This window comes from Lepus europaeus, chromosome 9, assembly GCF_033115175.1.
Source record: "Lepus europaeus isolate LE1 chromosome 9, mLepTim1.pri, whole genome shotgun sequence".
Taxonomy (NCBI): domain Eukaryota; kingdom Metazoa; phylum Chordata; class Mammalia; order Lagomorpha; family Leporidae; genus Lepus; species Lepus europaeus.
The window spans coordinates 3,458,883-3,481,998 of NC_084835.1; the positions used below are offsets into that span (position 1 = coordinate 3,458,883).

Below are 23,116 nucleotides of genomic sequence, written 5' to 3' on the forward strand. Positions count from 1 at the left end.
GGGCACAGAGAACACCCGTCTGCTGTCCCCCTTGGAGCCCAGCCCAGCGGGTTGAAGAGCAGCAGGTGGAACCCAGAAGGGGCCAGGCAGAGTCATATGTGAAGGTTGCTGAGGCTGTGGTCAGAGGTAGGGGGGTTGGCAAGGGGTTGTTACCAGGATTCTTTTCTTCACAGAGGACCTCAGGTGAGGCTTGGCGCACCCCTGCAAGGTGCATCCCAGCCGTTAGCCACGTGTGGCTATTCAGTTAATATTAAATAAGTATTCCTTTGCTTGGATGAAGTAGCCCCCTGCACTGGTACTCAGTGGCCGCAGGTGACTGTGGCTGTCCCCTGGGCAGGGCAGAGCAGAGCCATCCTGTCATGGCAGGAAGTTCTGTTGGATCACACCAGCTTGTCTAAGTATGGGCACCAGGCTCTGTGTAAGTAGTTCCAGGGGTAGTGTTTAGCCTAGTGGTTAGACACCCACTTGCTGTATCACAGTGCCTGGGTTTGAGTCCCAGCTCTGACTCCTGACCCCAACCTCCCTCCAGTGCGTATCCTGAGAGGCAGTGGGTGATGGTTCTTGTAACTCGATCACTGCCACTCATGTGAGAGACCTGTATTTCTGGCTCCTGGCCCCATCCTAGCCCCTGCAAGCATTTGGGGAGTTAAACAAGGAATGGGAATGCTCTGCATCCGTCTTTGTCTCTCAAATGAAAAATAACTTTTTAAAAAAAATTTAGGCAGTTGAAAAAATTAAAAAGCACGTGGACCGGCACCATGCTTTGAATAAATGTGGGTGGCACAGAGCCTGCTGAGGTTAAAATCAGAGGAGCTATTTTTCTAGCCAATCTCACACACCTCGTGCATGCTTGCAGCCAGTGACCCCAATGACAGGTGTGTTCGTCTCGTCCCCTTCCCCACCTCAGATCGTGAGGCTGGACCGAACCATGGAGCAGATCGTGTTCCCTGTGCCCAGCATCTGTGAGTTCCTGACCAAGGAGTCGAAGCTGCGGATCTACTACACCACCGAGAGAGACGAGCAAGGCAGCAAGATCAACGACTTCTTCCTGCGCTCTGAGGACCTCTTCAACGAGATGAACTGGCAGAAGAAGCTGAGAGGTGGGCGGGGCCCTGGAGCGGGAGCAGGCTGCCGGCGATCCTGGTTGCTTCTGCCTCTGACCACCAGGATGTCCAGAGGCTCAGGTGGCCCAGTAGAGGGGCTCTAGCCTGGGTGTGGGGCTCCCCGGGCTCAGCGTGGATGGGCAGCTGCCTACAAGCTTCCAGTGGCTCTCTTGAGGTCTTGGTGTAGAAAATAACAATGGGGAGGGAGACCCGACAGGCCCACGCATGAGCCGAGGTCCTGAGGCTCTGGGCTCTGGGCTCACCCTCCCCTGGGAGCTTGGATTGGAGCCCTTGGGTAGTTTGACAGGTGACAGGATTGCTGGCCAAGTAAGATGTTCACGGCTCACTGGGGACATCTGGGCTGGGATCCTCGTTTTGAGCGTGTGTGGAGCTGCCTCGCTCTGGTTTCTGTTGGGGTTTCGAGGTGACCCTTCACTCTCCACAGGGCACTGGGAACCACCCCCAGGAAAGGACCCAGCTGTATTTCCATCTGCTCACCAGGGCCCTGGCTTGTAGCTCGCTTGTGAGCCTTGGACTGTGGATGGCTGGGGGTCATCTGTCTTCTCTCCAGTCCCTGCTGGTCTGGGTCAGCCTGGACCAGCTTCCCCATCTGTGTTTCTACTCTACTTCCCCCCACCTCTCTGCACCTCCAGATTCACCAGTGGCTGAGAAGCTGTGCACACCTCTGTGCACTGACTCCATTCTCACTCTTCTCTGAGGGGTGCCTTTAAAATACTCTGACACATCCTGTGGGACCAAAGCCATCCTCACCAGCTCCGTGTCTGGTGATGGCCCGAGGGCCAGGGCACCTTCAGCAGGTGCAGGCTCCTTGCCTTGCACTCAGGCATTGTATGCCGTGTAGTCAGAGTGTCCCTGGGCCTCCCATGGATCTGGAGGAGGGTCTTCCAGCTCAGCCATCATGTTGAGCACTGGGACTCTGGCCCAGTGCTCTGCTTGGGCAGTAAGAAAAGACACGCCCGCTTCCTTCATAATCCCGTGTCCTGGTGTCCAGTTGCACAGGGAGGAACTTACTGGTAGCTTCGGTCCTTCCCTACAGTGCTCTGTCCCTGCAGCAGTAGGGGATACCCCTGAATCCAGGTCTCCCATGCTCCATGACAAGCAACTGATTTTTATCCTGACTGGCATCTGACATTGATGAGCTTAGCTCATTCTCTCAGAATGGTGTTCTAAGATACATTAGTAGCATGTGGTTTTTATAGCTTCTCCAAAAGGCTTATGAATCAACACAGAGGTTCGGCCTCTTGTGAGGAGGGAGACGGATCCTCACAGCTCTTCCTGGGAGTGTGGGCACCTTGGCCCCAGGGCGAGCTCTGCGTCCTCGCCCGGTGCCTGCGCTGCTCCCAGATCCTTGCCTGTCAGGCGGGGACTTGGGGTGAGCCGGTGGGCAGGCGGGTGGTTCCGGGAGGGCCGTCTCCTTACTCCAAGCCTCGCGTTGCCTTCCCTTCCTGTGACCTTGGCTTTCTCAGCAGGTTTGGGTTTCAGGGAAGCCTAAGCACAACCATAATTGTCAACCAGCGGATTTTAATTGGCTTCAGAGCTGTCTGCTGGAAGCAGGGAAATTGAAAATAACGGAATTAAGTATGATTTGCATATTTAGGAAAGGGAGAAATGTACTCGTTAGAAGTGCGATTGAAGTCAAATGCGTTTTTCTCCAGTAAGTAGCTTATTTCTCTGCTAGTAAGTCAGCTGGAAGGATTCTCTGGCTTCTTGGTATAGCTGCTTTCCCCCTTTCCCCAGCTTGTCAGAGTGGTGATCACCTTTAAACCTGTAGTTAGGACTCCGGCACAGAGTGGGGTCTCTCGGCAGGTGCTTTCTTGTGCCAATTTTAGAGCACCCAGTTCCTCTGCTTCCACATACCCCCTTCTCTGCTCTACCTGCACAGCATGCACACGCACACACACACATATGCCTTTCTGTGCTGTACACCCCCTCTCTGATACCCTACAGCCCCTGTGAAGTGAGCACTTGGGACTAGGAAAAATGGAAGGCAGCGAAAGACGACAGCCGGGCCGAGATGCATGTCAAGAGCCTTGTCTGATGCCTCCCTGCCCCTGGGTTTTCTGTCACAGTTTTCACACTGATAGGAATAGAACTGGGAAATTCTGTTTCTATAGATGTGTGTGCTGAGCCGCTAAAGTCACTGGCAAGCCCCAGTTCCTTTAAGATAGAAGAGAGCTATGCAGGAGTTCACCAGGAGCTGCCTGGCCCTGCTGCCTGTCCAGGCTGGTGTTACTCCCATCTCTGGGCTACAGTGTTCCAGGTGTGTTGACCCAGCCAGCTCTCAGCCCCTGCCAAGTAGAAAGCATGCAGCAGGATACAGTGGGGAGTTCAGCAGTGCGTGGGCAGTGACTCCCTTCCAAAGGAACTTCCGTCCAAGGAGGGCAGATGGCACAGCCCCCAGCATGATCGCCAGGGCCGAAATGCAGCAGTGGCTACAGTCATGAGTGGGGAAGGGGAGGCCCAGAAGGACCACTAGGACTTGCAAAGACACAGCCTGAGAGACCGGGCAGGGCCGGCAAAGCCCTTTCCCATGGCATCTGCACCAAGTCACCACAAACCTGCAGCTGATGACAAAGAACCTGTCGGCTTCCCGCTCTGGAGGTCGAAGTCGGAGCAGGTTCTTGTCCACTGAAGTCAAGGTGCACGTGGGGCTGTGTCCTGAAGGCTCCAGCCTTTCCCAGGCTCTGCAGACCTTGGCATCCCCTGGCTCCTGGCCCCTTCCTCTGTCCTCGGCCCTAGGCATGCCCAGGGGAGACTTTGTCCTGCTTATCCCTAGCTCCCTGTCATTCCATCAGCACCCTCCCCTAATAACTCCAGGAGAGTCTCCATCTCCAGGCGCTTGGTTCATCCCACACACACGTGAAGTAGCACATCCATGGGTTCTGGGGCTGGGAAGTGGACGTCTTGTCCGGGGTGGTAGTGGGAAGCAGGGAGGGACTTACTTCTGCCTATCAGAGGCTGTGTTAGTGGCTTTCTGTTGCTTAGTAACAAATAACCTAGTGGGTTAAAATAAGCAGTACTTTCTCACAGTTTCTAGGGGTCAGGAATTGGGCGATAGCTTGGCCGGGTGGCTGTGGGTCAGGATCTTTGTTGGCGCACGGTCTTGGAGCATGCCTCGCTTGGTGCTCACACAGGGCAGCTGTCAGGGGCCTCTGTCCCTCTGCTGTGGGCATCTGTGTGGTCCTCTCATGTGACTTTGTAGCGTGGCATGGACTGATTCAAGGGAGAGGGCAAGGCGGAAGCCACGGTCCTTCTATGACCTGGCCTGGAAGCAGGCCCCCACATCTGCTGTGTTGTTTGCCGGAGGCGAATGATCAAGTCCAGCCCACACTGGAGAGGAAGAGGAGTGAGCTGTTCTCTGGCAGGAGGAGTAGCAGAGACTTTGTGGGCAGATTTGTAAGTCCCCAGAGGGAGCATGTGCAGCCTGGAGACTGCGGGTGTGTGCGGGCAGCAGCAGAGTGTGTGGCCAGGGTGTGGGAGCACAGGGCGAAGATAGGTGGGTACATCACCCCCTGGGCGGGGAGAGATGAGCGGCTCGACTCCTCCTGTACCTGGGTGCACACAGCTGATTTGGAGGTGGACGCCAGCTTCACCGTGCCCTTGCTGTTTGAGTAGAACGGTGGCCTCGTGTGAAGGTTGTTTCTGAGTCCTGTGCCACTGTTGGGAGAGTGTTTAATGCAGCTGTTGGGAGGATGCTCTGGTACTTGGTGTGGAGAGGCCCCTCTGTCAGGAATGCTGGCTTCCGCAGAACATCCCCGCGCTTTTCCAACTCCTGCTATTGTTTGTGTTTCCCTTCCTCTTCTTGTGAGCCTTTGTGTATATACCAGTGTGTGCATGCCCGGTGGTGTCCGTGAACCAGTGTGCCTGTACCCTGCTGTGTGCGTGCCCAGTTCTGTCCGTGCCTGGCTGTGTCTGTACCCGGCTGTGTCTATGAACCAATGTGCCTGTACCCTGCTGTGTGCATGCCCAGTTCTGTCCGTGCCTAGCTGTGTCTGTACCTGGCTGTAGCTGTACCCAGCTGTGTCCGTGATCCAGTGTGCCTGTACCCTGCTGTGTCTGTGCCCTGCTGTGTCCGTGCCCAGCTGTGTCCATGCCTGGCTAAGTCCATGCCTGGCTGTGTCCTTACCCGGCTGTGTCCATGCTCAGCTGTGTCCTTACCTGGCTATGTCCATGCACTGTTGTGGAGAGGGTGCTACAGGTTTTTTGGCTTCAGCAGTGGTCACTTGTCCAGCAGTTGTGTCTCCTGTCTGCTCTGGAGTTTCCTACCCAGATCAGATGTGGCCTACATCCCAGAAGAGATGGCAACAGTTGTGTCCGGAGAGAATTTGTCACCTTCTGTTTGCCTCGGCAGTAACTTCCCCACGTGCATTGTTCTGTTGAGTCTCCTGTAGAGCTGTGACGTGAGTCACTCTGCTTTATCTCTGCCACTGACCCCAGCAGGTCACTCACTGCAAAAATCAGGTCATCGCGGCCACTGCCTTTGGCTGGGCCTCACTCTGCCTCATTGTAGGAGGGATTTTCAACTAGAGGGCTGCTCAGAGCTCTGACACTGTACTCTCTGAGAACATTGCCTGTCACCCAATGCAGACATGATACAAGGAATCATTCAGTTACCCAGGGTTCTGCTTATAGTACTGTATCTTTATGTTGGATGGAAGCTTCTGGAAGCTTGGCTGCTGCTCCAGGCATCATTGTGGATCTGGTTTGGCCATGGCTGCAGTCCTGAAGTCTAATAGTGACTTCACAGGAAGTAGAGAGGCACAACAGAGCCACGGCCTCGCATGCTCAGGCTTCTCTCTGGAGGGAGACGTCATGGCGTGAGGCTGTCTCGTGGTGACAGCCACTTGCATGGACGTGGAAGTTACCCTGTCCCTCCCATCCGTGAGCATCAGCCTGAGCATAAGGTGGCTTGTGTCCACAAGTGCACTCACCTCCTGGTTTCCCGTCCCCAAGCCTTTTCAGGAGCAGTGGTGACCAGACGTAGGCAGAGGCATCACAGTCTCGCTTTGTGAGCTCATGCAACAGTCTGAGGAGGAGGCAGCATCCGTCCTGGGGCATGGCACAGCAAGGCCAGCTCCGAGTGCTGGGTCCCCTCCTGCCACCCACCCCACTGCCCACACTTCTAAAACCCTGACTGAATTCTTGGGCCCCCTAGGCATCTCCTCTGGTCCTAGAGAGAGCCTCGGGGGAAACTGAGGCCTCTGAGCTGAAGTCCAGACGAGTCCCTGACCTCAGGGCTGGCAGTGCTGACTGGGGCCCGAGGGCTTCCCCCTTCTCTTCTTCCTTGACCCTGTGCCTTGCGGCGTTCCCCAGACAGAAGTGTGCCCGTGTTTTCTCTGTGGTGGTCGGCGTAGGGAGCGGGTGGACTGGGGTGGTGCTGGGCGGGTCAGGCTGTGCCGCGGCCTCACCCTGCTGTCCCCACAGCTCAGCCCGTGCTGTACTGGTGTGCACGCAACATGTCCTTCTGGAGCAGCATCTCCTTCAACCTGGCCGTGCTCATGAACCTGCTGGTGGCCTTCTTCTACCCATTCAGAGGCGTGCGAGGAGGTACCGCTTCCTTGGTTTCTGAGGGCCGGGGGGGCGGGGGGGGGGGGGCGACGGCTCGGAGCCGCGGGGTGGCCGTCTCGTGCACGGGAAATTCAGAGGTTTCATCTCCAATGCTACTGAAAGTGAGAGGACTGTTCATCGGAGTGGAGCTGGGCGTCTCTTAAGTGTAGTTTATAGGCCTTGACTGTTCCCTGCTGGATGGTGGTCTTTATTTTTAATTTGTTGAATTCTTTATTTAGCAGAGTCATTAAGCCTTTCCCTATCATGTAAATTATGTCAAAAAAAGAAGCTGGAACCCAGCACATAGTAAGCACTCAATAAATGTTAGCATTAAGAAGCATAGGTTTTGGCTGGCACCACGGCTCATTTGGCTAATCCTCTGCCTGTGGCGCCGGCACCCCAGGTTCTAGTCCTGGTCGGGGCGCCGGATTTTGTCCCGGTTGCTCCTCTTCCAGTCCAGCTCTCTGCTGTGGCCCGGGAGGGCAGTGGAGGATGTCCCATGTCCTTGGGCCCTGCACCCGCATGGGAGACCAGGAGGAAGCACCTGGCTCCTGGCTTCAGATTGGAGCAGCTCACCGGCCACAACGCGCCAGCCATAGCGGCCACTTGGGGGATGAACCAACGGAAAAGGAGGACCTTTCTCTCTGTCTCTCTCTCAAAGTCCACTCTGCCTATCAAAAAAAAAAAAAGAAGAAGAAGAAGAAAAGAAAAGAAACATAAGTTTTGTATCCACGTGGGCTGTGCATGTGGCCTGTGAGGAATCGTCTGTTAGCACAGTGGTTTTCTCCACTGGGAGGTGACATCCTGGAGAGGTTGAGAAGCCCGGCCAGGGTCACACACTTCTGAAACGTGAGGCTTTTGATATTCCTCCACCACAGTTGAGAACTTGATTTCAGCCTAGAATTGCAGGAAGTGTCTGGAGCACATGCACATTTCTGTTTCCTCCAGGGCTTGGAGGGGAGGCGGGAGTGAGAGACGGCACACTGTGCATCCTCATTTGTTGAGCCTGTCCCTGGCCACTGCTGTCACTCACAGGCCAGTGTGGGAGGTCCCCAGCCTGTGTGGGCTCCCTCACTCACTACCTCTTCGTGCTGTCCATCGGAGCCTTACACTGTGCTGGTAAAGGCGGATGGGTGGGAGGGGCTTGGTCTCGTCGGTGGCAGTCTGGAGCTGTCACTTTTCTGGGGCTCTGGTGCCAGACGTTGAAAACGCTCCTGCCAACGTTCACGACCTCTTTTCTGGGAGGTAGACTTTTTTAAAGATTTATTTTATTTATTTGAAAGGCAGAATTACAGAGAGAGAGAGGGAGAGACAGAGAGGTAAGGGCCCAGCTACATGGGTCATCTGCTGCTGCCTTCCCAGGCACATTAGCAAGGAGCTGATCAGAAGTGGAGCAGCCGGGACTTGAACCAGCACCCACTGGGATGTCTGCATCACATGGGTCAACTTTTCAGCTGAATCTGAAGTTTTCCTTGGGACTTTGGGCAGAGCCCCTGTGTGTGTGTGTGTGTGTGTCAGGAGAGCCCAGAAGTACGACACAGAACCAGCGCCCGAGCCTGAGCAGGCACCTGTGGCCACAGCCACGCGTTGCAGGGCCAGCTCGGACATGGTGGCATGTGGGATCGCCCAGCTCAGACCTTCTCATTTAAGGAGCTGGATTTCTGTCTGGCCTTAAGTTACGGCGCAGATACCATTTGAGTGATGTTTTCCTTCCCAAAGCACGACCTCAACCCAAGCCCAGGAGGGAGTTTTTCTTACAGACACCTGGTCAGGGATCACAACCCTTGTGTATGAGGAGGGTTAACCAGAAGGCAAGGTTTCCCCCGAGGGACATCAGCCTGACTCAGGCTGCCGGTCAGCACTGGTGTGAGCCGTGTGGAGCCCCCGATGAACTCAGGCGGCTGGGACAGTGGCCGCTCTGCCTTCATCACGGAGACCGTCAGGCTCTTCACGGCTGCTGATTGGACCACTAGCCTCTGATCGCTCTTACTCCCATTTCCCACCTTGGGCAGGTGGTCCCAGTGTTTGTGCCTGTGTGTTACATGATGCTAAAATCGAGTCAGCGGCTCTGAGACCTCGGTCTGGCTTCAGAGATGCCTGCAGGGCCTGGGGGTCAATCGTAGCGGTCCTTGTCAGGATCCCTGAAGCGTCCTGTTCCTTGCCCATGGAAGTGTGACTCCCACTGCATGAGATGCCTGTCTACAGGCCTTCCACCACCACTCCCCCCCTTTTTTTTTTTCCTTAGGATTTTGTTACGTCTTGGAAAGAGAGAAATCTTGCATCTAGGTCAGTCCCCAAGTAGCAGCAATGGCTGTGGGCCCGGTGGAAGCCAGGAGCCAGGCACTCCATTTGGGTCTCTCCCGTGGGTGCCAGGGGCCATCTCCTGCTGCTCTCCCAGTTACTGGCTCACAGGCCACAGCTTAACCTGCTGTGCCACAGTGCCGGCGCCATCCCTTCCCCTCCAAAAGGGTGAGTTCTGAATGTGCCAGTAGCTCTGACTTCCCCCTAGAAGCCGAAGCTTCTGGTTTTGGAACCACAGTCCTTAGCACCTTGTGCTGGTAGACTATGTGAGACGTGTGGTGAGATCGGAGGGGAGGCAGGTAGAGTTCCTGTCACTGCCAAGTGGCTGAAACAGCCCAGACACGGCAGTTCCCCCTCGGGGACTTTGGTTCTTTGTAAGAAGTGCTGAGGGCCTTGCCTGGAACCAGTGCTGGCCGCCTTCGGGAGAGGGTTTGAGATCTAGCTGTTGACAGGAGGTTTTTCTTGGGTATCAGTATTTGTCAGCATTTGTTGCAGCCTGAAGATGGGATTTACAAAATGTTCCTCTTGAATGTGTGTAATGACCTTGTTACGTGTGCTGATGTGATTCTGTGGCTTACAGAGTTTGTGGCTGCCCAGAACACAGTGGCCTTAAAAGCTCCTTTCCAAGGGCCCATTCTCCCCTCCCCCTCACATTTATTTCAGAGTGAGGAGTCCCAGTCTTTGAAAAGTGCGACAGTTGGGCACCTACACATTGCTTGCTGTGAGCATGTCCTGATGATTGAAGTAAATAGTGGTACTTTGTGAACTTGATTGTTTCTGACATTTTCACACAGACAGGCAAGAAACCACAGCCTAGGTTACTGCCCCATATCTGCCAGTCCAGCTTTGACAGTGGTCATTCTGCCGGTCTTGTTCTATCCATTCCTCTGCTGTGTTTTCTGAAGCATTTTAAAGAAGTCTAGACATCTTGTTGTTTTGTCCATAAATATTTCAGCATGCCTCTCTTACTTATAAGCATACTTTAAAATATGTGTGATCACCATGCCATTATCATAGCTCTAACAAAACTAACAGCAAGTCTTGTAATAGTCTGTCCAAATTCAGATGTCCCCAACTGTCTGAAAGATGTTGTTCAAGAGTTGTTTTTCTGAAATCTAGCACTTTTTTTCACACTGCTTTTGTGGTGGGGAAAAGGCTTGGTTTTACGGTAGCCTCTTCAGAATTTGAGGTCCTTCCTTCTACTCATCACATTTGTTATCCTGAGTTCTTTTTTTTTTAAGATTTATTTATTTACTTGAAAGAGTTACACAGAGAAAGAGAGAGAGAGAGAAAGAGATCCTCCATTCACTGGGTTACTCCCCAGATGACCCCACAGTCAGAGCTGGGCCAGTCCAAAGCCAGGAGCCACAGCCTGGGAGAAGGTGTTTACAAAAGTTATTTGAAAAGCTTATATCCGAGATATATAAAGAATACTTCTAACTCATTAATAAAAAGACTGCGCTATTAAAACAGTGGACAGAATGCATGATCCAAAGTTCAAGAAAGAAGATACATAGAGAGATGCTCAATGTCACTAATTGTCAGGGAAACAGAAGTTAAAAACACAATGACCATCCCACTACACACATGCTAGAATGGCTAAAATGGGACAGACCAACAGCACCAAGTGGTGACGACGTGGAGCAAGTGGACTCCAGTGGGAAGGCGCCGGGAACACAGTGTGCTTGGTGTCCCACCCTCGCGTCCACGTACTTCCCACAAGAGTTGCAAGCATCTGTCTACCCCAAGATCTGTACCTAACTGTTGTAGTAGCTTCCCTCGTAATGGCTCCAGGCTGGACAGCACCTTGTTGTGCACTATTGGCTGGACAAAGCGTAGCCCATCCATGTGATGGGGCTCACCTCAACACTGAAACCAGCGAAATACCAGTGCATGCAGCAACTTGGGGTCTGGCCAGGGAGAGAAGGCAAGTACGAAGACCACCTCCTAATATGGGGTGTCCTCCATTTTTATGAAGTCCTAGGAGATGCAGGGAACAGATCATTGACTTGTACTGGGGATCAGGGAATGGTAGGGGTCGGGACCAGACATAATTGTGAACAGGCACAAGGGACGCAGTCGTCACTATCTCGAGGCGGTGATAACTGCAGTGGTTGGTGGTTGCACAGTTGTACTGACTACTGAGGTTCACCAAACTGTGCCAATACAAAGGGTGGTCAAGAACCACTGGCTTCAGGAACATAAGCCCTCCAGCCATTCACAGTGTCACCGTGGGCCATCGAAGGAAGTGGAGACTCTGAGTCCTTCAGAGCGAGATGGAGAGGACAGGGCCAGCCTGGTAGGCAGTTGGCAGTTGAGAGGATTAGATAAATGACAGCCAACACAGAGAAGGCCCTGTGACGGCTCACGGTCGTTCAGTGCACGCAGGGACTGATGTGTGCCCCAGGATCCACTTGCAGGATTTCTGTGGTGCTTCTGCCTCTTTGTGTCCGTGTCTCATCAGCTTTCCCCTTTGGAGGGTGTCGGAAAAGTAACAGTTTGGGGCAATGGTTGTTGAAGAGAAAATAATTTCTGATTGGCATGGACAGAGTGAGACAGAGTGGCTGCAGGAGGAGCTGGGGAGCTGGGCTGGCCTTGGGGCTGGCGCTGGGTCCCTGCCGTTCGGAGGAAGTGGACCCTGTGTGCAAGTGGCCTTGGCCACGGCCTGCCACTTGTTTACACCTGCAGGAGGCTCACTGTGTGATCACATTTGCAATCCGGGCTATTTTTTTAATGAATGTTTTACAGAACTGTATTTTTAGCCGAGTTGGTTCGTATTATGTAACTGAGCTGTCTTGTGGGATGTTCTAAATAGAATTTGCAAGAGCAGGAGATGACAAAAACCGGTACAAGTTCTGTGTCTCCCAGGATAATCCAATTGTAGGATGATGCTCATGACACGGAAGTTGCTTCCTCCTTCCCTGGAGGAGGCTCGAGGCAGGCAGGGCCCTTGCAGTGTTGTTCTGTGCACTTTTAATAGAAGCTGAGTGGAGGCTTCTGCATCGCCACTCGGAAGGGTGAAGAGTGCGGCACAAATGGGTTTTAGTTCTGAGCCAGCGTCTGTGAGTGCCTCCTGGGCACCAGGCTGTAGGGAATTTCCTTGGGGAGGAGAGAGAAAACTGGCAGAAAAGAGTGTTTGTCAGGCCAGCATTTGGCACGGTGGCCAAGGTGCCACTTGGGATCCCCGCATCCCGTATCGGGGTGCCTGGTTCTAAGTCCTGCTCTGCAGGTGCCCCCGTGCTAGTGGTGTGGACCCGCAGAGGGCTCTAGTGGTTGGATTCCTCTCATCCATGGGGGAGACCCAGATTGAGTTCCAGGATCCTCACTTATCTTTCTGGGTTACAGGCATTTGGAAGATCTTTGTCTCTGCCTTGCTAAGAAAAATGAATATAAATACTTGTTTTTAAAAAGAGGAGAAGGAAGATACTTGGGCCACAAGTGTACACACAGACACACACACATTTTAAATACACAGTGTTCTGTAGGGATGACCAGAATCTGAGGGGACCATGGTGAAGGAGGGAGCAGCTGGCAGCCCCTCGTGAGCAGGAGGAGCGGAGACCTAAGCCCTAAGAGGGTGTAGCAAGGAGAGATGGATTTCCCCCAGGCAGAAGGAGGCATGGAAGTCAGAACACAAGAGTGGCGCTGGGCTGTGCCTGGGGCAGAGGACTTGAAATGACAGTCGGAACTGGGGAGATAAGAGGAAGCCTGCCCTGGTCTGTTGTCCACCCTCAGTGGAGTCTGGTCCATGAGCTCCCTGCCTTGTCCCTTCAGGAACGCTGGAGCCGCACTGGTCGGGCCTCCTGTGGACGGCCATGCTCCTGTCCCTGGCCATCGTCATCGCCCTCCCCAAGCCCCACGGCATCCGCGCCTTAATCGCCTCCACAATCCTACGGCTGATATTCTCGGTCGGGCTGCAGCCCACATTGTTTCTGCTGGGAGCCTTCAACGTGAGTATGCCATCTCCATGGACACGTTTCTGTCGGCTTCTGTTCCATCACCTTGCACTCTGATCCTGGAAACTTTACCCAGGGCTTTTGTTGAGAACACCACCATTTGGGTAAGGCTGTTAGAAAGGCAGGAGCGGGGGACTGCTGCAGGTGCAGACCTCCCTCGTGACCCCCTCAGGGGACAGGGAGCCTGCTCAGGCCTCCTTGGAGCATCCGCAGCCTCGAAGTGAAGGCACAGCCCTCCTAGCAGGTGCATGGGGAGGAGGACAGTGGTGAAGGCTTGCTGGATTTCTTCCGGCTCAAAGGATTGTTGGAACGAGAGACTGTAGCCATCAGTGAGGTGATCAGAGGGTAGCAGCACCCACCTCTGGCAGGGGTCGCATCTGGTAGAGGGGCTGTTGAGACACAGGGATGGAGCAGGGGGCATGGAAAGGAGAGGTTCAGAGACGGTTCAGCGTGGCAGCCCTGGGGAGTGCTGGTGTGTTGCTTCAGTCACAGGCTGCTCCCGCAGGATCTTGGTTAGAAGGGGGCTGCCTGAAGCGGGACCCTGGCTGGGAAAGGAAGGGGGAACTGGGACAGGCGAGGCCTTGTGGGCACCTAGAGTGCTCTCTGAGGCTTCTGCTCTGGGCAGGTGAGGAAGCTGCATGCAGAGGGAAGTGATTTTTCAAAAGAAGCTTGGTTTGCTGTTCTGTGCAGCAGAAAGCATCTTCAAATGGCAACGGTCGCAAGGCCTTCAGGGAACCAGAAGCCAAACCAAGGGGCGGGCACAGGGGCGGGGCAGGGCCAGGAGCAGAGGAGCCTGCTGGTTGCTGTCTGCGGCCCCATCGGCCAGAGCAGCGGAGCCAGGACATGAACAGGAGACCTGCAGAGCTGAGTTCTGCCTCTCTCTACTGCGATCCAGTGCCACGCACAGCTCCGGGCCGCGGGATTCTGCACCCTCCAGGTCTGTGTGTCCACAGAGCGTTCCAAGTTAAGACAGGCTAGATGCAGAAAGGGTGCCGTGGTGCAGTCAGCGTGGGAGTTCTGGCTTAGAATGGATTTCCCAGACCTGAGCACATGAACGTGAATCCTCAAGCTTCAAGAGAGAGAACCAGTGCGTTGGTGCTTCTCCATCAGGACAAGAGTGGCATAGAAGAAAGGTTAAGAAACTATTTCCCGGAGTGGGAGGGGCCTGAAGTGTGTTTGTGTGTGAGCCAAGCAGTGATTGATCTACAGAAGCGTTCTGGAGGTTTGCTCAGCCCAGCAGTGTGCATTCAGGTGGGAGGGGCTGGAGGCGAGGAGCGCCCTGAGGCTGCAGTGGAGGAGTCGGGCCATGCCACACACCGTGCGGCGGGTGCAGGGTCAGAGCCTGAGCCCAGCAGGCTGCCGCATCGAGTGTCGCTGTCTTGACGGGGTGACATAGGTGAAACCATGGGGTGACATAGGTGAACCCATGCAGGCCAGGGACGACAGTGCCACTAAAATGGAATCACGCCCGGTCCTCAGGGGAAAATACACTGAATTTGTCGACTTAGGGGCTTGAGGTGATGAGACAAACTGGTGCTTGGCAGTGCACGGCCGGATGCCCGCGTTGGGGAGGGGACATGGGTGTGGCTGCAGCAGGAGGGACAGGACACTGGGAGTGACTCGGGACCTAAACTGGTCTCCCAGAGATCACCTGGATCTGGTGTGCCTGACCTTGAATCCTTCCATATTCACCCGTTCCGGCTGATCTGCTGGAAAGACTGAGAGTGCACAGTCAATATTTAAATGGTTCAGATGCTGGGATAATTACCTAGAGAGAATAAAGAGGGGGAAGAAATGCCCCCAAGAGCCAGGAGAGCAGCCAGGGCCAGACAGACAGGGTGTCAGTGGTTTCCGAGCTGGGGAAGGAGGCACCCAGTGCCATGAGAGCTGTGAGGAGGAGGGGGAGCTGGGCCCTGCCGTGCTGCCAGGAGCCAGGCAGACGCTCCAGGCAGGCGAGAGACATGCCACAGGCCCTACCAGCTGTTTGTCCAGGCAGGAGAGGCTGGAAAGACAGGTCTGTGAGCAGCCGAGTGTAGCCAGTAGGAAGTGGGGAAACAGGCTGAGGCCTTAACTAGGGGCGACTGCTGACGGAGCAGGGCAGGAGGTACAGGGGATCGAGGGTCCAAGGGAAATGGGGTGCTCTCTTGCCAAGAGAAGGAGCCTGGGCATGTGTGAGGCCCTGGAATGTCAGCCAGAGCGTGGTCCCCTACCTTCTGCCCTCCCCATGCACATGCAGTCGATGAAGTTTTCCTGTGCGCTTGTGGAGGTCAGGCCGAAGCTGGAGGAGGCTGGCAGATTGGGTGCTGAGCTGTTGGAGAAAGCCAGAGGCCTTTGTGGTGTGGCCTCCTCGTCTGTGTGAGTGCAGGGAGCTCGGATGCTGTGATGGCCCAGGTCCTGAGCGCAACTGTCCTGGCACCGGTGGCCCAGGGAGCTAGGGCAGCCACGTGTGATTTTAGCAAGTGTGTCCCTAGAGCTGTCTCCCTCTTTGTCCTCTTCTGAGTTTGCTGTTGTCCTGTCACTAGAGCTGGACCTGAGGCCTGGGTCTGCCACCCAGCCAGGGCAGTGCTATGCAGTGGATCCTTTGGGCTGCTCTGGTTGCGGGTGTCGACTGCTCTGGTCGCTGGGTCATGGTCACTGAGGTGTAGCTGAACCCAGGGACTCGGAGCGTGGCATCAGGGCCTGGCTGCCTTCCTGGTCTCTCAGATGTAGCCTGTGTACTGGAGGTGCCTGCAGGGCTGGGGACATGTGGGGGCTGCCAGCCTCTCCAGAGCTTACCTCCTCTTGGGTTCAAGGGCAGGAGGGAGTGGAGAACAATGGCAGGATTCCCAGGGAGGAACCCAGTGCATCTCATTGGCTGCGTTTGGTCACGTGCCTACTGCTGCACCTGTCATTATGCTTAAGGCAATGCAGCGTTGTGATTGGCCGGGCAGAGTCCCACCCAGCCTCCAGGACTGATCTCAGAAATGGTGGATCCCTGAAGATAATGTGGGAGAACAGAACTCCTCCCAAAGTCTCTTGGCTTTTTTCCATGAAAGTTCCAGTTTTCCCTGTCAACTTAGGAGCAAAGACCGTTGTTGGCTGCGGCTCGTTAAACTGAAATCATGAACGATGCATAGAGGTTTGTGACCTTGCTGATCTCAGGGCTCCTGGATTGAGGTGACTTCTGTGTTTGACTAACTCATGTAAGAAGCTTGCGAATGATTCATGCCTCATATTGAAAATCCTAATCTTGCTACGTGTTAACTCTGTTTTGGCTGTCGACAAACGCCGCTGATTACTCTTGCCATGAGGTTATATGACTGCCCTGCCGTCAGTTCCATGCCTGAAAAGCAGAGTAGTGAAATGACTTAGACCCACATGGTGGTTCTTAGCGGGCTTGCCAGGGCCTCCGTGCAAAAGACAGCCCGTGTTTGACAGAAGCGCCCTTTGCACACTCAGTCTGCGCCCTTTGACCTCTCCTGTCATTGTTGTCAGGTCTGCAACAAAGTCATCTTTCTCATGAGCTTTGTGGGCAACTGTGGCACGTTCACAAGAGGCTACCGCGCCATGGTCCTGGACGTGGAGTTCCTCTATCACCTGCTGTACCTGCTCATCTGTGCCATGGGGCTCTTTGTGCACGAATTCTTCTACAGCCTGCTGGTGAGTGCCTGGAGCCGGAATGTGTGTAGCTGCATAGCTGGGGTTGTCCTGTGTGTGCCGTCCCCCCAGGCCTTCTCGTCAGCGGGGATGACGTGCCTGGCCCTGCAAGATCGAGGCCCCACTCCCTCAGCCGTCAGAGGCTTGGAGAGGCAAGTGCAGGCGACAGGCCTGCCGCCAGCCTCCCGGAGGCCACACCCCATGCTGCCCGTCACCTCCCTCGCTGCAGGAGGACCACCCCGTGGCCTGGCTCACATATCCCTTGCCTTCATTTCAGAGAGTCAGCCTCACGTCCCAAGGGCAGTGTGTCGGGACCGTCGTGTAACTGTCCTCACAGGGCTCTTTCTCCGTGCACACCTGCAGTGACTGTGACTGAGCCCCGTGACAGTGGGTGCAGTGGGGTTTCTGGTCCAGGAGACCTTTTCAGTGGAAGGTGTTGTGTTCCTCCAGAGCCGAGTGGTTTGCATCCTGAGGGTCTGTAGGGTGAGCTGTTCTGCCTCCCTCTTCCTAAGCAGGGGTGCTAGTTCCAGGTGCAGTGACAGGTGTCCTGAGCGTGCAGGGAGCCTCGGCCTGCAGAGCTGTAGATCAGAAGCCATTTGCTCGTACCCACAGAAAATGAAGGGCACATAGAGTCGACCTGTGTGCTAGCAGAAGCATGGAAAGACTGGAAACAGCAAAGCGTTCATGAGGGTCAGGGACAGTCAGGACCGGGAGTGTGAAAGAGGGATGGACGCAAAAGGCAGGGCGGCGAAGGCCCTTGGGGAGGTGCTGCCCATGTGGATTCTGGACAGTTACTTACCTGCCTCATGCCTCAGTTTCCCCACCTACAAAAAGAGGAGATGGGTGTATCCCCCCCACACACACACAGGGCTGCTGTAAGAGCTACAAACAGCTGTTGGGTCAGGGCCTCAGAGCTGTGTCCACTGTCCTCGTCTCCCTGTGTTCCCTCCCCTGCCCGAGACAGTGTGAGGAGGTGGCCAGCATTCGCTCATCCTTTTAGTGGTGAGTGTCACTGGGCTAGGGGACTCATTGTAGAACGGGCCTGGCTGTCCTTTGAGGTCAGGATGTACTTGGACTTGCCGTTGTGTGGCTGTTCCGGTCCCTGTGATCCTGTGTCCATGTCTGAGTGTTGTGGCACATGGTCATGTCCACAGTGCCATGTCCTCCCTCAGCAGGGCTCAGGGCTTCTCTGTACCCATTGCAGGGTGTCCATTCCCAAAGATCAGACAGCGCTGCCTCCCTGGTAGAGAGCTGGACTACACTCAGTCTGCTCTCAGTCACTGTGGCGCCAGCCAAGGCAGGCGCCGGGGCAGGGGAGCATGGTGATGAGCCTGCTCCCTGCCCTCCCCGACCAGCGCGGTCTGCAACACAGCAGTCACCCTTTCTCTTGAGGGGCTACCGTGGCTCCGTCTCCACCCCTCTCGGCCCCCTTGGAGCTAAATGCCACCTTCCTGTCCACTGAGGAAGCTGGGACTCAGGTCATCCAGTCAGCACGGCAGCTCCCGTCCGAGGACATCTAAGCCTGGTGAAGCCGTGCAGCTCAGGTCCCTGCCGCCAGACCCCTCCCCGTGCCCAGAGAGGGAAGAGAAACTGGCGGCCCGGGCGCTTTTGGAGAACGGACAGGATCAGAACAGAGAGAGCGGGTCCAGGTGGTGCCCCTCGTGTGTGCTCCTGGGGTGTCTCCACCTCCGTGCCTGTCTGTGCAGTGCTGAATGTGGCGGGTGACAGCTGCAGACACAGCGGCCACAACAGCTGGGGCTGGGGCTGGGTCAGGCCAAAGTCAGGACCCTGGAACTCCATCCGAATCGCCCCTGTGGGTAGCAGGGGCCCTAGCTCTGTGGTCGTCTTCCACTGCTTTCCCTAGGCACACTAGCAGGGAGCTGGATTGGAAGTGAAGCCGCCGAGCCTTGAGCGCACGCTCGTGAGGGAGGCCGTGCCACGTCTCAGCCGTGACGTGCTGTGCCATAATGCTGGGACTGTTCGTGGTTTTACTGTCAGGAATCCCCGACCAGTGAAGTCTCTGGTTTGTAGCCACGGAGCACACGCACTTGGCCTTCGTAATCTGGAGTTGCTCTGAGTCCCACTGCCTGTTGAGCTGCTGGAAAATTTTTAACCGACGGTAACAGCCGTGCTTAGGCCTTTGTACGCTTTCCCCCCTCGTGGCTGCTCTTCACCCCCTCTGACGAACTCCCTCTACCCAGAGCCCTCCAGTCCTGCTCATGGCTCAGCTTGGTGTCAGGGTGGTGGGAAGTTAACTGAGAAGAGAATGAGCTCAGATAGTAAAACATGGACTTGGACCCGCAGACAGCTGGCCCCGTCCACTCATGTGTGGGTAAGGAAACTGGGCCCCGCAGTGGGCAGCTGGCTTCATCCCTTCTCAGCAGATTGAGGGGTGAGGACCCAGCCTGTGGGAGAGGACTAAATGTCTTCCAGAAGCCAGACTGCAGGCTAGCTTCCAAGGGGGAGATGGGCTCACTGCCCCGGCTTCATCATTGCACAAGTCCTGCGTGCTGATCCATAAAAATAGGGGTAGCCATTTAGCCTAGTGGTTAAGGCGCCCGAGTCCCACATCCAGATGCCTGGGTTTGATTCCGGGCTCTGGCTCCTGAGTGCATCTTGCCACCCCTGCAGACCCTGGGAGGCAGCTGTGGTGACTGAGGTGGCTGGGGTCCGGACCACCACGTGGGAGGCCTGCATTGAGTTTCATTTGCTGGATCTTGGCTTTGGCCCTGGACCAGCCCTGGGTACTGAGGATGGGAGCACACATGTTCTTTCTCTTTGTCTTCCCCCTTTCCTCCCCCCACCCCGATAAATAAATAAATAATAATTACAATTTAAGAAAGTAAAAACCAGCCTCCAGGCCCAAGAGTGACCCCAGACAACTCTCCTCCCATTGCTCCTTACCATCCCCCGCCCCAGCAAAAATCTCACCCTGGGCCTGGAGCCCACCCCCTCCCTCCGCCCTGGTTCTCCCCCCAGGGAGCCTCCATGTGCCATGAAGCTAAGTTCTTGGAAAGAGCAGAGGGCAAGCCTAGACTGTGAGCCTGATGGAGCCTGCGGGGATCTCCCTTACTAGGGGAGGGGGTTAGGAGTGTGGGCTCCCTGGTGTGTCCACCACACACGCCCCTGCTGTGTGCCAGGCATGTGCCCCTCCTGCCCCGGGTCTTCATCAGAAGTCGGTGGTGATGCCCACTGCACTCACAGACAAGTGCCCCTCTGTATGCAGCCGTCTGTGCGTTTCTTCTTGATCAGTCTGCAGGTGAGGAGATGGGCTGCGAGGGAGCGGGCAGCCCCGGCCCTGTCTCGGGAGCCTCTACAGCTGAGCTGTGACGCTCTGCCGAGTCTCTCTGGCTGGCGGGATGTCTGCCTTCCCCAGGAGAACTTGGGCTGCGGGAGCAGGCGCACGGCCCTGAGCCGGCACTCGGTCGGCCTGTCCTCGGTGCGTGTGGGCAGAGGCCCTGGCACTGCCTCTTCCTTTGGTGTCTGGAACTCGTCTGCCCGGTGGGGTCTTTCCCATTTCCAGGACCTGCAGGCTGCTCCGAGTGTTACCTGAAGTCGCGCCTGTGTCCTGCCCACCCCACCCCACCCCTCGTTTATATTTCTGATTTTTGCCAGACCTGTTTTCACTGCTGAGACAGGAGGCCGGGTGCCTACTGCTTTGGACTCCCAGGAGGGCGGGCAGCCTGGCAGCCGGCGGCTTGTTGTGTGGTACTGACGCGTATCAAATGAGAGGCATCTTAAAAACCACCTTGTCGTCCTTCTGTTTCTGAAGCTCTTTGATTTAGTATACAGAGAAGAGACTTTGCTCAACGTCATCAAGAGTGTCACCCGCAATGGCCGCTCCATCATTCTGACGGCAGTGCTGGCTCTGATCCTGGTCTACCTGTTCTCCATTGTGGGCTACCTCTTCTTCAAGGATGACTTCATCCTGGAGGTAGACAGGTTGCCCAACGAGACGGCTCTCCCAGGTGGGTATGGGATCTTGATTTTCCTGCTTTTCAAAGAGTATTTCCTGATTATGACGGAATTAAAGAAGATAGTGATGTTAGCAGTGTAGCCGTTCCCCTGTTGTGTTTCTTGTCACACATAGCACGCAGCGGCTGGGACCTGGTTCCCACTCAGTTCAGAGGGCAGTGCAGTGTATCAGAGGCTGAGGGTGAGTGGCCAGGTGTCCCATCCAGCTGATCACTCATGGCTTTTTAAACTAGTGCCACTCAACTTTTTCACAGAGCAGGGGACCACAAGTAGATACTGAGAGTGAGAGGAGTGTGCATTGGTAAATCCACTCGCAGAGATTTAACCTTAAACACAGACTGCTGACTCTGCACGTAGAAACAGACATGTTTGGCAGAGTGCGCATGGTGGTGTGGAATTGGGAACAGTGTCCGTGTCGGGGGCTGTCCCACAGAGCGCGGTAATTCCACGGCATGGAGTGCCCATCTGTGGTGTACATCTCTACAGACACGCATGCCGACCTACCCAGAAGGTGGAGTAGAATCACTGCAGTAGGGTCTTTAAAACAGTCTGCGTGGAGCCAGCGCTGTGATGCTGTGGGCTGAGCCAGCACTGGCAACACTGGCATCCCGTATCGGAGTGCTGGTTTGAGTTCCAGCTGCTCTGCTCCCAGTCCAGCCCCTGCTGATACGTTTGGGAAAGCAGTGGATGATGGCTCCTGTACATGGGCCCCTGCCACCCATGTGGGAGTTCTGGATGGAGTTCCTGGCTCCTAGCCTTGACCTGCTGTCTCTGGGGCTTGTTTACAGGTACAGGTTTTACCGTGAGCTTCTGCCATTTGTACACAGAGCACAAGCAGAAGATGCTGCCGGTTTTGAGAATGAGAGGTTGACCCTGTGCTGGAGCCCCGAGGGGTCGTTAGGACGGCTGGCTCTCCCCAGGGCGGTGCTCCCGGCTCTGCATCTGACAGCCTGAGTTTGGGGGAAGCACAGGACGTGGAGGGCTGAGCCAGGCAGGCTTTGTCTCCCTTCCCAGAGGTGGTCATGGCCTGTAAACTCGAACCGCCAGGTTGGACTTGGGGTCCGAACCGGGCTGGGCCAGGACGCTATACAGGGCCCAGCGATGCCACTGCTCCTCTTGCACCCCAGTGTCAGTCCTGCTGGGGTCTGTGCCCTCAGCCGCGGTTGTCTTGCAAGCTGGAGAGGTGCTGTGAAGTGCGGTATTTCTGGCAGGCTTAAGTGACACGTCACTGTGGGGAAGTGTACGTCACCCCTCTGCTGTGGGTTCCGTGTTTGTGGAAGAGCTGTCTCATCAGCCGTGAACTGGGTGCTTCACACATGCTAGCCATGCGCGCCAGGCTGCCATCACCTGCCATTTGCTTCTCCCTCCCAGAGTCCGGCGAGAGCCTGGCGAGCGACTTCCTGTACTCTGACGTGTGTCGGGTGGAGACAGGGGGCAACTGCTCCTCCCTGGAGCCCGGGGAAGGTAGGACCTCCGCGTGGCCCCCACTTAGATCAGCAGATGAGAGCAGCATCCAGCCGGGAGTGAGAAATGGGGGTGGGGGGCAGAAGGAAGTAGCTGCTTGGTGGGTCGTTCCTGTGTTCAGTGAGTGCCCGCTCTCGCCTGTGACTGTGGTGTCTGTCAGACACAGTAATCAGGGAGGCAGCTGGGCAGACGGACCCCCGGGGAGGAAGCTGCCGGCTGGGACTAGCAGTGTCGTGCTGGGGAAGGGTCACCCGTGGTGAGGCAGAGGAGCGGTGGCCAAGGAGGAAGGTGGAGTTGCAGGTGCAGGCAGCAGCGTATCCGAAGGCTTTGTGGCACGAGAAGATACGCGAGGAGGAAAGTGGCAGAAACCAGAGCCAGAGGTCTAAGCAGAGGGCCATACACGTCAGGACAGAGAGGTTAAACCTTCTCCAGAGTGTGATGGGGAGCTGTCGATGAGGTGAGCCAAGACGGGAGAGAGACAAGGCAGGCAGAAGGTGAGACTCTGCCTCCATCACCCAGGAAGACAGCACAGCCGCCAGGGGGGAGCAGTCACAGACTGGCCCACGGCGAGCGCTGGGTCCTGGACAGGACCCTCAGCCGAGACACGGCACCGAACCCCCGTAGCTGACCGGAAAGCACTGCCGTGTCCATAGCTGGGCTGGGAACTGAGGACCCCGAGGAGACAGGCGGCGTCTTGGAGCTCCACAGGCTGGGGAGGCAGTGGTGGGAACAGAATGGCCTCAGGCGGCCTTGCTTTGAAGGGAGGGGTTTGACCCTGGGCCTGGCGCTGCTCTGTCTCGTGCAGGCAGCTGGTGATGGCATGCGGGGAGGTGGGGGTGCTTCTGTCTGCGGCATGTGGGGGTGTCCTTGCCGCCTCTGAGCCGTGACTACGTGTTGCAGAGCTCATCCCCGTCGGGGAGACGGAGCAGGACGAGGAGCACACGTGCGAGACGCTGCTGATGTGCATCGTTACTGTGCTGAGCCACGGGCTGCGGAGTGGGGGCGGCGTGGGCGACGTGCTCCGGAAGCCCTCCAAAGAGGTATCCTCGGCCCCAGGGGAGGGCGGGGTGGGGCCAGCAGGTGCTGACAGAGACGAAAGGGCTGGCAGAACCT

General features: G+C 55.9%; 1 protein-coding gene across 1 annotated transcript in view; it reads left to right on the forward strand.

The window, feature by feature from the left end:
* Window positions 1-23,116, forward strand: part of ITPR1 (inositol 1,4,5-trisphosphate receptor type 1) — a 296,007-nt gene that overhangs the window by 250,991 nt on the left and 21,900 nt on the right. The window contains exons 49-55 of the mRNA XM_062200352.1: window positions 908-1,100; window positions 6,549-6,671; window positions 12,747-12,922; window positions 16,403-16,567; window positions 20,337-20,532; window positions 21,911-22,003; window positions 22,904-23,043. Of these exons, the coding sequence (XP_062056336.1) occupies window positions 908-1,100; window positions 6,549-6,671; window positions 12,747-12,922; window positions 16,403-16,567; window positions 20,337-20,532; window positions 21,911-22,003; window positions 22,904-23,043 (1,086 nt within the window). The remainder of the gene's footprint in view (window positions 1-907; window positions 1,101-6,548; window positions 6,672-12,746; window positions 12,923-16,402; window positions 16,568-20,336; window positions 20,533-21,910; window positions 22,004-22,903; window positions 23,044-23,116) is intronic.